The sequence below is a fragment of the Cucurbita moschata genome, unplaced genomic scaffold, assembly GCF_002738365.1.
Source record: "Cucurbita moschata cultivar Rifu unplaced genomic scaffold, Cmos_1.0 Cmo_Scf00020, whole genome shotgun sequence".
In the NCBI taxonomy this organism is placed as follows: domain Eukaryota; kingdom Viridiplantae; phylum Streptophyta; class Magnoliopsida; order Cucurbitales; family Cucurbitaceae; genus Cucurbita; species Cucurbita moschata.
Window position 1 is genome coordinate 2,507,947 of NW_019268536.1, and position 14,882 is coordinate 2,522,828.

Below are 14,882 nucleotides of genomic sequence, written 5' to 3' on the forward strand. Positions count from 1 at the left end.
CAATTTGGAAACATCTTCTATGAGATTGAAAAGTTGGGTCTTTTCCATTTGTTTTTATGTTTTATTTTTGTCCCCCATAATTAATTTCCTTATTTTATGGAAAAAAATGAGCTTTGTAAAAAAAAAAAAATCCAATTTTATTAAATATAATTCCTTAATCAAAGATTAAAATAAAGAAATTTCTGGATTACCATATCTGGATTCTTTTCCCTTTTGAGTTCACATTTTGAAACAGTAATCCATTTTCTAGAAAGTCGTGAGAATTTTTTGCGTCGTTTCTAAAGTGACATTCAATGAATCTTGGGATGGAAATTTCAAACTTAATGATTTTTCTTATTAAAATTTGCAATTATTAGTCATCAAAAAGGATTTGATTGTGAAAAATCCAACATTCAATTTGATTAATTTTTATCCAGAAAGTTCAACATACATTTTTCAACACCAAAAGAATCAGATGACTGAGGACTTCTCCTGTTCATTATGGTGCAAATAATAATGCATTGGCTAACAGTTTCTTCATCTCCTTAGTCCGAACTACGCGACAGCATCACAAAGTTTTCTAAGAGAATCACAAGAGGACTTTGATGTACCATAATAACATCAAGAAGATCAATGGGCAAGTATGAAAAGTTAGTTTTCTAAGAGAATCATGAGAGGACTTTGATGTACCATAATAACATCAAGAAGATCAATGGGCAAGCATGAAAAGTTTAAGACTTGCAATAGAAGTGGGAAGGAATTGTACCTAAAGCCACTCCCATACAGCCATTTCACGGTTCCTGAATCAATTTATTTTTTTGGAAGTTCTTGAAATTACTTTCCAGGATTAATGGGTTTGGTTGGAAGGTAATGGAAAAGAATTGAAATGCCTCCAATTATTTGGATATGCATAGAAGAAAAGCTAAAAAAGAAAAGCAACCCGAACTTCTAGCAGATGACTTACCAATGTCTAACTGACTCGGAAACAACTAAGATTCCCTTTGTTGCTGAAGGAGAGCAAAAAAAAAAAAAAAAAAAAAAAAAACGACCATTAGAAAACAAACAAAACACAGCTTTAAATAAGAACTGCAGCATATTGTGGGATTTGTCTCTTCTAAAAGCCAAAGGTTTATTTTCGAGAAGGGCATGCTTGCAATCAATGGTGGTGGTCATCATCTCCAAAACCATCCGGGGATCCTCCAGGTCCCACCACTTCCAGCTGCGAACACAAGTTCCGATTAGGAAAATTCTGCAAAGTAATTTTGGACACCGGTAGCCCATTCCATCAAAGGAGAAAGTGGGATAACATGGAAGAGAGGCAGATAGAGAAATTCTAATCCCTATTGTTGCAAGGCCATGTTAGAGTAGGTTTACTAGTGGAACACTTGTACATATATATATGTGTGCGCGCATGCGCATACGAAAATATTGTCAATAATTTATTTCTCAAAAAACAATCTTTCGATCTAAGCATTTTTGGTTAAGTGGGCGACAAATATCAAAAAAGAAATTGAAAACTATTTGCAAGATTAGTTAAAAAAACTCTTTTCACAGTTATGGTATTGACATTTTAGTATTTTCACTATTATGTCCTTTCCTTCCAATGGAGCTATACTTCGGCATATGCTGGTTGAAGAATGCCAACTTTTTACTATCGTGAAAATTAGGTAAGGTTGCAGAGTTTGCCCCCACCCACCCACAATGGGGAAAAATATCCAGCTTTCTACCATGTCAACAAAACATAATAAATTAAAATAAATACTCACCACAAAGTACTGTGAGCACACAGGGCATTCATGTGGCACGTCTTTCCTCAGCCGAAACCAGACAACATCATGCTCATCCTCTACAATTGAAAAGTATGCATCAGAAGATTGAAATTCTTATGTGTAATAGAAGAGCACAGAATTTGCCTATGTAACATTTCGTCAGACTCGCACAAAAATGATGAAAAAGCATGGAAAAGGGCGATTGCAAGTACCCACCGCCTTCACCTCCAGGGCATCCAACTAATCTTTCATCATAATATGACTTGATAACTGCAGGTGCTTCCTAAAGAATCAAAAGTATAAGATTTCTCCCAGAAATAAGTCATGCAAGAAAATCTCTTTCATTCACATACTCCAACACAGTATTTCTATGTGTGAAGCACATACTCCATAAAACGCAAAGAAAGTTACAACCTTTTTCTTAGAAGAAAAGAAAAGCCTTGGATAATCACACAACTGATCAGGAAATCAATAACCATAGTGAATAGTTTTTTCTTTTTATAAGAACATAAAAGTGAATAGTCAAAATCATAGACTTGTACGAACTAAACAGAAATTTAATAACAAGGAAGAAACCTCGGCAAAAACCCACTTAGATGGCAGCAATGCACCATAGATCTGCTTAGCATATTGTATCATAGATGCACTTAAACAACACTATTTTTAAATGAGAAACAAAACAATACAATATTGGAAAGGGAGAAGATTCTTCATCCTAACATTTCTCTCTCCAAAGTTGATGTTCTATCATCAGGATAGTGAAAATCAAGGCATTTGTATTCATGGTAATTTTGCAAAGAAAATCTGCTAGAGTTCTCAGTCTCTTCAACCTTCAGTGATGTGAACCAGATATCATCAATGGCCTCTTAACTCATGATTTTTTTATAGAAAAAAACAATTATATTAATTGAAGAACTATTGTGCTTGTCGAGAGAGGAGAGAATGAGACATCTTTTGACAAAGAAAAAAAATCCTCACCAACCTCCCTTATTCTTTCTTTCAATCTCTAACATTCCCTCTGAATGGATGGAATTTTAGAGAAAGACATTAGGAATTCCTTTTGGGAAGGTTCCAATGGCTAAAGGAGTAATCACCTAGTTAGGTTGATGTGGTCTCCCGTCACTCTTTCTCTAATGAATGATGGTTTAAAACATAACATATATCAAAAGGAAAAACATTAACCTACCTCGCAAGTGGTTATGAAAATCTCCCAGGGAAGATATATGGCAGATAGTGATAGGTAGCAAATAAGAAGCAGTGCAACAGGAAATTCACAAAGGGATGTTCCCTATTCTTCCACTAAAAGCCCATGGTGGACGACAGTCATAAGCTTGCTCTAGTGCTAAATGATTACAAGTCTATTGTTCCAATTGTGTAAGAGTGATTCAGTCAGATTTTGATAGGGTAATTGGTAGAATAGCTTCTGACTTAAATACTACCTTCAGTGCAATGTAGGTGGTTGTATCCTTGAATTAAGACTTACGGGATGCGGCTAATCTTTATTCATTATCAAAACTTGCATTTCAAGATAACAGAAAGAACAACAACAGAGAGAAGTCAAAGAGAAAATCATTCTTAGTATCATGTTGAACGGTCTTCATGTCTCCTTAAACCAGGATTCTGAGAGTTCAAACTTCCCCTTCAGGTGCCCTTTCAGTTCCCTCTGTTTATTATATTGTGGTTTCAAAATAACCCTCAATTATCTTGGAGTTATAAAAAAAAAAAAGGTTTTACGGACCCAAGCTTCCTAAAAATTGTAAGGTATATCTTTAGTCAGCTTTCTTCCAAGGGTATACAATATCGGTGTTCAAAGAAGGATCTCTGCTCTTTGTTTTACCCAATGCAACCATTCTTTCCAGAAGAAAAGAAAAGAAAAGAAAGAAAGAAAGATGAAGAATCCACTAAACACCTCTTCTTGAACTGTTCTATCTCTAATTGGTTCTTAATCTCATATTAATTAATTAATATATTGATGATAACAAACCAGATCCTAGTTACTAATAATTTTAGTATTTTGAGATGCTCATAGTGTAGAGCTTGAAATAACGATTCCAACGCCTTTTGAATCACTCAAATTGGAGCGAAAACAAAGATGTTACGACTAAAACAAGAATTAAGCATAATTGTTTATTGGTATGCCTTCTGAATCACTAAGTTCTTCATAATTGTTTATTGTTTTGAATTGAATTATTCTTTTTGTTCTTGATAATTGTTTATTGTTTTGAATTGAATTATTCTTTTTGTACTTGTGTTAATTGACATTTTAAATTGTTCTAAAAAGTGTGATAATTTGAAAAATTAAGCATACTAAAATATATTTTTTTTAAAACCCTATTCACTCCCTTCAAGGGTTGTCATATTGATCCAACAGATAGGCAGAGTTTTCTGAACTTTTTTTTTTTTTTTATGTAAATTGAGTACTGGTGCTTCAGTCAGAGTTTCCCGAACTCTCGGCTTCAGTTTTATTTACCCTTTAATGTTAAGGATTCTATTATGCTAATCATGGTGCGTCAAAGATGAGAGAGACCTTACTTCATGCAACTATATTCCAACTTTAAAAGACACTAAGGAGAAGTCTTCCAGCCAAAGGTCTAAGCCAAGGTTTGACACCCAGGCCCCTCAACCGATGTGGCCATTTCTTGATACATTCTTAAACCAATAAGATTATTTCCTCAAACAACTGTCCAATTACAAAATTAACTTCCAAAACGAGGTGAAAAGCTTCTAACCAAATTGTGCAAACAGTTGAAACTGATATATCCAAAACCAAAAGGCATTCCACCATTGACGAGTTACAAAATGAGTTGAAAATTTTCTAATCAAATTGCGCAACGAATTGAAACTAACATATCCAAAATGAAAAGGCATTCTGTCATTGATTGGTTATCTTCCAAGCATATCCAAACTACAGAGAAATTGCATATCTTTTCAAGTACCCGAAAAAATGTCGAAGTGAAAGAGGAACTGACCCAAAAATGAAAAGATCACAACACAGAGAATTTTAAGCGCCAATTCATGTGCTTTGAAACAATTGATCAACAGTTTAAGGTTCAGACTTCAGAGGAAGGAAACAACAGAGACAGTTGTTGCAGCCAATCACAAGCATTTAACTTTCCAAAACAAAAAACCACCTAAGCCAGATAAAATTAAAATGGTTCAAAAGGAACAGACTTGATTCAAGATGCAAAAGGTAGGGTTAGAACGCAAGCCTAAGATTGTTGGTTATAGCCTTAAAAGGAAGCTGTAAATTCTCTAAATGACTTTATTCTCCAGATTTGATTTAGGTTAGCAGGCTAGTGCAGAACAATAAAATCTTAGAGAGAATGTTAGAGATGAGACAGATATTGAGGAACTTGCCTATTTTTTTGCTTCTAAATGTAGCACAAAGTCAAAGCATTTAGCATTTTACTTCTTTTCTAATTCAAACCAGTTGGGGAGATTTTCTGTTTGATAAAGAGGAAAGAATTCCTTATCTTAGCATCCTGTTACCCGACCTATCTGTATAATGAGCTTTATTTTATTATTTTTGAATTGGTGTTCTTTTCTTTGTGGACATAGTTTTTTTTTGTATGCTCTTATACGTTCTTTCTTTTACTGTATGCTCTTATATGTTCTTTCTTTCATTTTTCTTAATAAAAGCTTGGATTCTTAAAAAATGTTTTTAAAAAAATAGAACCTTCCTAGGTATTCTCAATTACACTGCAATAACAAGCTATGATATGCCATGTAGCATTAAAGAAAGATATGGAATGGATAATCAGAAGAGGAGCGGGAAAAAGGACTGGAAACCAAAATTCAGAACAATCACTTTTCAAATATCTTGAGTGTCTGAGACCTCAACGAAATGGTTGTGTCTGAGACCTCAATGAAATAGTTTAACCAGAGAAGATATCGTGATAGCATAACAAAACTGCAGCTTAAATTCAAGTGAAAGTAATAAACTCAATAAATATTGCTCTCGTCATGCATTGAAAGCTACATGGAATGAACCTTGAATAAAAGCCAAAGCATCCGAGTTACTTCCAACAAACAAAAACAAGAGAAGACAAAATTAATCGCAAACTACACCAACCTTAGTTCCAAAAGGGCCAACAGGATGGTTTATGTCAAGGATGTCCTTTCCCTGCAAAGGTTAAACGAACCGAAATGAGACTCACGTCCAAATGAGAAATACATCCATCAGAGGCCAGCCTATCAAAATATTAACATAAGCCAGAGAGTTTGAAAATGAAAATGAATCGATCAACGAATCTATATAGTTTAACCTGCCTTTCCGAAACTGAAAATTGCAATACCAGACACAGTTCGAAAATGAAAATGAATCGATAAATTAAGGTATAAATTTTAAACTACTCCTTAGTCCGGTACATTTCACATCATAAAATGGGGTGGGGGGAAAGGAACCCGCAACGGAAAGAAATCCAGGTAATCAAGAAATACAATAAATTTCACCTCAAGCGAAGCTTCAAGCTCTTCACGCTCGTGTCCGGTTGCGATTGGCATTACATCCTCAACTTTCTTCACACCAGTACCAGCTAAAAAAATAAATTTAAACACAAGACATCAAGACCACATTCGTGCTCATATTATAGATCCACACATACAGCGAAACAGACCGTAAAACAGTAACAATCCACGAGTATACATTCTAATTAATAAATAACCACGAGACCAATAGTAGATTCACACATACAGTGACACAGACTGTACAATACATAACATTCAACGCGTATACATTCTAATCGATTAACAACCAAACGACCAATTCCAGATTCGCAATCGTATCGTAGATTCTTCATACATACAGAGACATACTATAAAATCCAAATAAAACAGCAAGATCTACCAGAATCAGAGGCGTAATAGCGAGCGAAGAGCGAGACAGGCGCGGAAGGAGAAACATGAGAAGCAGCACCGAGTCGAGTGGCTTTGGAAATGCATCCTAACGGAGCGGATGCGGGCGTCGATGATGAGGGAAGAGATTTGAGGGATTTGAGCTGCGAAGCGAGCAATCTCCTCCACATCGTAGATTGAAATCGGTGATTTCTCCGACTATGATCTCAGGTCGCACCCCTAGGACGGCGAATTTGGCTCTTCCTTTCTTCACTCTCTCGCTCTTCAGTTTCTATGCTTTTGGAAATAGGAGAAACGCGGAACTGGTCAAGAGTAAGAAGCGATGGATGGGGGCAAAGCAAAATGATTTGACACGAGTGAAAATATGTGGCACGTGTGAAAAAATACAAATTTTATTAATACTCTAAATTTAATTAATGTGATTTTAAATTTCAGCTAAATTACTCACTAATTTTAATAAAAGAAAAATCCTTATAAACTAGTTAATTTGAGTAAAATAAATTTTTGTGCATAAATATAAATAAAAAAAAATTATCTATTTTTACTTAAATTTTATCAATTTCATATGATACGCATGTTCTCTCATTTAATTAGGTTTAAACTTAAATTGATATAATTTACTCTAAAGTAAAATTTAATCCAAATTATTAATTTAAAATTATTTTTTTATTGAAGTTGGTGGAAAAACAATACTATAACTAATAATTTTATTTAAAAAGTCATAGATTAATTTTAAGAATAATTTAAAACATAGGCATTAAATGTGGACATTTAAAAATAATATATCTACCAAATTGTAACGTTAGAGTTTTGCTTCATACAAATATTTATTTATTTTTATTTTTTGTTATTTATGATGTAACGAATTTGATATTATGGAAAAAAAGAATTAATTCTTATTATTGAATGGAACTCAACAAAATATTTATTATTATTTTTAAATATTTATTCTAAAATGGGATTTACACACCCAAGTTACAAATTTATTTCTCGTGACGACTAGCGCGTGCCAATAAAGTGAAATTTTTAGTTTTATTTTAATATATAAAAAATAAAATTTAATGAAATGTTATCGTTGGAAGATGAAAGTCCCACATCGGCTAATTTAGGAAATGATCATGGGTTTATATCAAGGAATTCTCTCTATTGGTATGAGGTTTTTAACAAAGCCATGATAACTCATAAGTGGAGTTATTGTAATTTAGTTTTATACTAATTTTAAATGAATAAATAAATATAGGTTGTTTAAAAGTTTAAAATTTCAGGTTGGGCGGAAAATACCTTCTAAAAATAAAATAAAATATATCAAGGAAAAAATATTAAGATATAATATCTACGATGTATTCATAAATAATATATAAAAATAAAATATACGGTAAATCAAATCATGAAAGAAAGAATATTAAGATATAATATCTATGATGTATTCATAAATAATATATCATGTACTTGCAATCGCTGAATCAATAGTGGTTCCCATGCTCATCGTCAAGTGGAGTGTTGTAATCATAAGACGTTGCGATGAATGGACCTCTTGACGTTCTTCCAAAGTTGGTACTTCCATGATACATGTAATAATTGTTAAACACGCCGTAAGATTGAAAATATCTTGCCACAAAAAATGTGCAGTTCTTGAACCATCCCACCCACTTTTCAATAAATATCTTTGGGCTCATAGGACTGTTATGAGTGAAGTTATAGCAATAGAATCCATTGCATGTATTAACGATATGCAGTGGGGCATCACTTTGTTGACACATGATCCATTTGAGCGTACTAATGGATATATGTTTTTCCTGCATCTCCATAAGGTGTCATCATGTTTCCATACTCGTTCTCTATTTGAGCTAAGACTATTGGCCCTCAAGAGGTTGGTTTGTCTACACATACTCACTATTTGTTGTGAAAATTTGCATTTTATTTTTGTAGACTCGGTCGTCAGTTCGTAGTTCTCAACCCTACTTGTCACTCCTATGTCGCTACCTTAAAGACCTAATAGTAATTTTGAAAAGAGTGCGTATTATAAATACCCAATAAATACTCTCCTGTTGATATCGGTATGCATACAATATATAGTAATAACAAACCAAATCAAATGACTAGTCTAATTTGAAAAGCACGGTCACTATGTCATGACTTCCCCTAGATCAAGATCGTCTAACTCAAGCAAATATGAGATAAATGTTTAAAAGAATATTCTTTTTTAGGGTAGGACGTTGTGATTGGAAAAAAAAGGAAAAAAATAAAAGAAATTAGGATCGTCCTTTTTTTGTGGCTGTCCATTTAATTTTAGTTTATGTGTCCTTTTTTAGCTGTCCATTTCTTTTAAAAGTACCAACACTTGAAAAGATTTTCCAAACATACCTTTTATTCTTGAAATGTTTTTTTTTTTTTTTTATAAATAAAATTTTAAAAATATTAAGAACCAAACATTTGTAGTTAGTTCAACCGACCCTATGATGAAATTAATGAAAAATTCTATATAAAAAAAAAAAACATTTTTTGTAAACTTAAATAAACTAAAAATATCACATTTAAAAATGCAGACATCAAAAAACGTTACGGCACCCCAAGTCAGCCGTATTTGACGATCTAACCTTCCAATTGGATTGGAAATTCAAATTTTTAGTCAAATTTATAAATTTCAATTTGGACCAACCGAATTACATCCTTATTTTTAAAAAATAAATAAAGAAAAAATTTTGAATAAAATATAAACTTTAATTAGGACTTTAAAAAAAAAAAAATCACTATTTATATTAAGAAAATTCAGCTTTTTAATATTAGGAGATTAGGTTCAAATATGGTGAGCGGAAGGGAGGAGGGGTGGGTGGGGGGTTGGCTTAGCTTGCAAGCACCACAGACAAGTTCCCCAAAAGCAATTTCTGTTCCAAATTTTATTTGTTTTCTTCCAAATTTCAGTTCCCAAAAGCAATAATAATAATAATAATAATTAATAATTAAATAAGCAGGACTTATTTTTTTTGGGGGGAGCTTGTCTTTTACTGTTTCCGTGTCCTTCACTTCTTTACTACACCGACAAATCCACCTCTCCTTTTCAGAAGGAGTTTCTATTTCCAATGACAATAATTTCTTATTCTTATCTCTATTTATATATATATATATATATCAATTTTGTAATCCTATTTAGATTGAGAATTATTTTTTCTTTTATGTATATCTTATTTTATTGAGTAAAATATGAACATAGATATGTGTAATTATTTTATGGATGAAAATTGTAATGTCTCAGATTAATATATATAATAAATTTTCTTACGTGGCTAGTTATTTATTATAAGATTCATATAAGATGCCTTGAATAAAGTACTTACAAATAAAATATTTATAAACGATTAGAAATGTTATCAAAATTTATATCCAACCATTTTATTGCAATATTTAGTTTTATATAATTAACTATTATTTCTTATTTTATTTTATTTTAAATAAAACTATTAGAATAAAATTTAATACAATTATGATAGTTTATTAATAAAATAAAAAGAATTTAAAAATAATGAGGTATAAAATAATTATTATAATAGAATATTTTAATTAATTTTATTAGTCATAGTTCATTGTTATTAATTGCAATTTTAATTTGAATTCATAATTTAAAATTATGATATTATTAATGAATCAGCGAATTAAAATTAGTCCAGGTTGAAAATTAACTTCCTTTATAAGTTTATTAATCCTAATTAATTAATTTATACTTAAAATATCGTTAACTAATTAATTAATAATTTTACTTAAAAAGAGTAGTGCATTGATTTTATATAATTTTATTTCTCAAAATATTTAAATAAATTATTATTCATTCATTATAACTAACTATATTAATTAATTAAGTATATTCAAATAAAATAAATTAGAGAGAGTATATTTTAGCTGTCTGTGCAAAACCACGCCGGGTGCAACGTCAGCACTACGTGTGTACACTACTGCTGACCTGGAGTCCAAATCGTGGAACCAGTCATCCTACTCCTTGCCAATAGCGGGGTGGGGTGGTTTTTTTTTCCTTTTAATATTTATTATAAAAATAATAGTAATTCCTCTTCTATTTTTTTATTATATTTATTTCACCCACTGAAAAAGAATCAAAATTTGTAAATTAATTATAAAAAAAAAACTTATCCACTTTTACCGTAAAATTGGAGGAGGGTAAGAGATGGTAATCTGAGTCCTCTCTCTGTTTAGGTAATAAAAAATAATCTCTAGTAACTTTTTTTTTTTAACATTTTTCTTAACACGATTTTTTTTTTACCTAGATCGAGTGGGACATCGTAAGTCTGGGGACATAAATTTATTTATTTATTTACAGAAAAAATGAAGAAAAAGAAGAAGAAATAAATGAGATTGTTGTTGTTTTTGGTGGACAAAATAATATTCCATTGTTTTGTAGCTCAAATTGCATAAGAAAAAGGGAAAAAGGGCAAAAAAAGGAGCGTGGCACTTTAATGACCATCTGGCAAAAGCTCACAAATATCCTAAGAGAAAGGGTATTTTCGACATTTCAATTTCCTAATGTGACTTTTATCTTTATTATTTTATTTATTGCTAACCATACATTAATTTCTTTTAACATTTTTCCACAAATTAAAACACACAAAATCTTTATTTTTTAAAGCACAAAAATATCATTTTAGTGTTTTAATGAGTTTTTATAATTTAATTTTTACAATTTTCATTTAAGCTATAAATTTAGGGAATGAACCAAATCAATTATTTTTTTTCCCCAAAAATGAATTAAATTTATTTTTTGTTTTGATAAAAAAAAAATAAAAATTGAATTCACTAAATATTATATTATGATAAAAATCCAAACTTTTTTATTTTTTATTTTTTTATTTTTGGTTGAAAACAAGGAGAGCTAACACTACCGGTTACAATTTGGTCGTAATTTGAACTCATCAAACCCCAAACACTCCGATGAACAATTTTACCCTTAAAATGACTGATAATAAGATGAAAAAAAAAGAGAGAGAAAATTAACCCACTTGCGAGAAAAATCTTGTTTTAATATCATTCCTTCCGTTTTTTTCCGATTAAATTTTTTTTTTTTAAATTTTTTTTTGGCTGTTTGTTCTGTGAAGAGGGTTTTTGATTTCAGTTATTTGTATAAAAGGAAAGATATTTGTACGCTCACCCATCCTTTGGAGAAGGAGATTGCAATTCGTTTGCTATCTTCTTCTTATCTTCCTTATCTCTGCTCTCTTATGCTCTCTTTTTGAAACGCCAATTCATTTGGGGGTTTTTCCAGAAGGGATCAAAGAGAGACAGAGACATGGAAGCTGTGTTGCAGGGCAAAGGGCTTCTTTCTTTTCCCCCAAATCCCAAAACCCGCAGTCTATTGCCTTCTCATGGCCTTAAACAAAGGATTTTATCCACAAATTCTCGGAATCTTTCTGGGTTTTCTCTTTCCTCAAATGGGTTTCGAAGATTTCAGGGATTTGTATCGAAAACCCCTTCGTTTTCTCCCAAACAACGAGTTTCTCTAATCTGCAGGGCTGAAGCCGCGGCGGCGGATTCCGATGGTTTGTCTACGTTTGGTGAAACTGAGAACCCCAAATTTTTGGGGATTGAAGTTGAAACCCTCAAAAAGATTATCCCTCTTGGGCTTATGTTCTTTTGCATCCTTTTTAATTACACAATTCTTAGGGATACGAAGGATGTTTTGGTTGTGACTGCTAAAGGTAGCAGTGCTGAGATTATTCCATTCTTGAAGACTTGGGTTAATTTGCCTATGGCTGTTGGGTTCATGTTGTTGTACACTAAGTTAGCCAATGCGTTGCCTAGACAGGCTCTGTTCTACACTGTCATCGTTCCATTCATTGCCTTTTTTGGGGCTTTTGGGTTTCTTTTATATCCTCTTAGCAATTATATCCACCCTCAAGCTTTTGCTGATAAGCTTCTCAACGCGCTTGGCCCGAGGTTCCTTGGCCCTCTTGCTATTATGAGGATTTGGAGCTTCTGTTTGTTTTATGTGATGGCTGAGCTGTGGGGAAGTGTGGTGGTTTCTGTTTTGTTCTGGGGATTTGCCAATCAGGTAAAGATTTCTAGAGCTTTATCATTTGATTTTGATTCTTGAATCTAAATTTTATGGTTTATGATGTGGTTTTTGTGTTTTTGTTTGCTGTTGATGATTTTGATCTTGTTTGACTACGGATTTGATGTTGTTTTTTTGGTCTTGCTGGATTCATTATCTTGTAAAATATGTTTTGAGTTCATGTTTAATATCATTGTACTGCCTCTGAGTGTGCTGATATTCATTTAGTTCTTGAGCTTATGTTCTTGATAGGTTTATTGAATCTGTTTGTGGCCAAAATAAGTATGAACAATGTTTAGCAAGTGGAGTTTGAAAGAATTGGCTCTTCAATTTTCTCTTCTTTGATTGTCATTTCTCTGCAGATTACCACTGTCGACGAAGCGAAAAAGTTCTATCCCCTATTCGGACTTGGTGCGAATGTTGCCCTTATTTTCTCGGGCAGAACCGTGAAGTATTTCTCGAATATGAGGAAACACTTGGGTCCTGGAGTTGATGGATGGGCGATATCTCTGAAAGCAATGATGAGTATCGTGGTCGGTATGGGGCTTGCCATTTGTTTCCTCTATTGGTGGGTGAATAAGTTTGCTTCTCTTCCGACTCGTAGCAAGAAGAAGAAGGTAACGTCTTAGGAAACATATGATATTAGCCCCTGGCTTTCGCATTGCTCGGGCAAGTCTTACTTTGGCTAACGATACTCGTGTCAGCTCATGATTCTTGCGTTCATTTACAGGAGAAGGTTAACATGGGGACAATGGAGAGCTTGAAATTCTTGGCATCTTCGAGATACATCCGGGATCTTGCCACTCTGGTGGTTGCGTATGGAATCAGTATCAACCTCGTCGAGGTTACATGGAAATCGAAGCTCAAAGCACAGGTTTGTTGCATCTGATATCGGATTGTCTGTCTATAAATCAGCTTGTTGTTCTGTAAATAATACCCGTTTCCAACCGTGCAGTTTCCGAGCCCGAACGAATACTCTTCTTTCATGGGTGATTTCTCTACCGCTACTGGAATAGTAACGTTCGTAATGATGTTGCTAAGTCAATACATATTCAACAAATATGGATGGGGAGTTGCAGCCAATATTACACCCACAGTGCTTCTCATTACTGGAGTTGCTTTCTTTTCGTTGATTTTGTTCGGAGGTCCGATCGCACCTATGCTTACCCAGTTCGGATTAACTCCGCTTCTTGCTGCTGTTTATGTGGGTGCTATGCAAAACATCTTCAGCAAGAGTGCTAAATACAGTTTGTTTGATCCTTGCAAAGAAATGGCTTACATTCCTTTGGATGAGGATACCAAGGTATAATTTCATGACTTGTTCGTACTCGACGAACTAAATCGTTACTTGAGAACTCATTTTTTAATGCTCATCCTTCAGGTTAAAGGGAAGGCCGCTATCGACGTCGTCTGCAACCCATTGGGGAAGTCTGGAGGCGCTCTTATTCAACAGTTCATGATCTTGACATTCGGATCTCTTGCAAACTCAACTCCATACCTTGGAGGCGTCCTGTTGGTTATCGTCCTGGCATGGTTAGGAGCAGCTAGATCGTTAGACAGCCAATTCTCAGCACTGCGTCAGGAAGAAGAGCTTGAGAAGGAGTTGGAAAGATCAGCCGTGAAGATCCCGGTTGTGTCGCAGAACGACGGTGACAATGGCTCCCTCTCAGGTCGCTCGCCTTTGAACCCCACAACAGGTGATTCTGCAAGCAGTTCATCTGAAACCTCAGCACCCACCAACGCTTAGATTTGTTATTTCATTGCTGATTCAAACAAACAGGGAGAAGTTGGTTTGTTTGGGTCAGAATTTTGTGTTAGTTTCGTAGAAATAAGTAAGCAAAGACAGTATGATCCAACTTTTTTTTCCAGAATATATTTTTCTTTCTCAATATAATTTAATCCTACTATACATATGCTATGGAACAATATCGGTTAGAGATAGGTTTGAGCTGTTACAAATGATATCAAGTTACCAAGTGGTCTGTCAGCGAGATCTCCAAGCCCAAGGAGGGTGCGAGATCGCTAGCCCCCCATGAAGGGTAGATTGTGAGATCTCACGTTGGTTGAGGACAGATCCCACATTAGTTGAAGAGGAGATCACAACTTTCTTTATATGTGAAAACTTCTTCCTAATAGACGCGTCTTAAAATCGTGAGACCGAACGGCGTAAGTCCACCGCTAGCAAATAGGCTTCTTTGGGTTTCGACCGAACGGCCCAAGTCCACTGC

The 14,882-nt window shown here is 33.6% G+C and overlaps 2 protein-coding genes across 2 annotated transcripts; one reads left to right on the forward strand and one right to left on the reverse strand.

Moving 5' to 3' along the window:
- Positions 1-703: 703 nt before the first annotated feature.
- On the reverse strand, positions 704-6,924 carry LOC111457927 (cytochrome c oxidase subunit 5b-1, mitochondrial-like). The gene is made up of 6 exons (XM_023100379.1): positions 6,595-6,924; positions 6,201-6,283; positions 5,821-5,871; positions 1,965-2,031; positions 1,746-1,825; positions 704-1,198 (listed from the first exon to the last, which is right to left on the reverse strand). The coding sequence occupies exons 1-6, from the start codon at positions 6,770-6,772 to the stop codon at positions 1,136-1,138; spliced, it is 522 nt and encodes a 173-aa protein (XP_022956147.1). The 5' UTR covers positions 6,773-6,924; the 3' UTR covers positions 704-1,135.
- Positions 6,925-11,742: 4,818 nt separating this feature from the next.
- LOC111457649 (plastidic ATP/ADP-transporter-like) lies at positions 11,743-14,561 on the forward strand. The gene is made up of 5 exons (XM_023099979.1): positions 11,743-12,654; positions 13,017-13,271; positions 13,385-13,528; positions 13,610-13,957; positions 14,036-14,561. The coding sequence occupies exons 1-5, from the start codon at positions 11,893-11,895 to the stop codon at positions 14,399-14,401; spliced, it is 1,875 nt and encodes a 624-aa protein (XP_022955747.1). The 5' UTR covers positions 11,743-11,892; the 3' UTR covers positions 14,402-14,561.
- The last annotated feature ends 321 nt before the right edge of the window (positions 14,562-14,882 follow it).

Excerpts from the sequence above, each read along its gene's own strand:
- LOC111457927 (XM_023100379.1), bottom strand. The coding sequence starts at position 6,772 with ATGTGGAGGAGATTGCTCGCTTCGCAGCTCAAATCCCTCAAATCTCTT. Across the intron at positions 1,826-1,964 it reads ATGCCCTGGAGGTGAAGGCG|AGGATGAGCATGATGTTGTC; the intron begins GTGGGTACTTGC and ends TTTCAATTGTAG. Across the intron at positions 1,199-1,745 it reads TGTGCTCACAGTACTTTGTG|CTGGAAGTGGTGGGACCTGG; the intron begins GTGAGTATTTAT and ends TTGTGTTCGCAG.
- LOC111457649 (XM_023099979.1), top strand. The coding sequence starts at position 11,893 with ATGGAAGCTGTGTTGCAGGGCAAAGGGCTTCTTTCTTTTCCCCCAAAT. Across the intron at positions 13,272-13,384 it reads CTCGTAGCAAGAAGAAGAAG|GAGAAGGTTAACATGGGGAC; the intron begins GTAACGTCTTAG and ends GTTCATTTACAG. Across the intron at positions 13,958-14,035 it reads CTTTGGATGAGGATACCAAG|GTTAAAGGGAAGGCCGCTAT; the intron begins GTATAATTTCAT and ends CTCATCCTTCAG.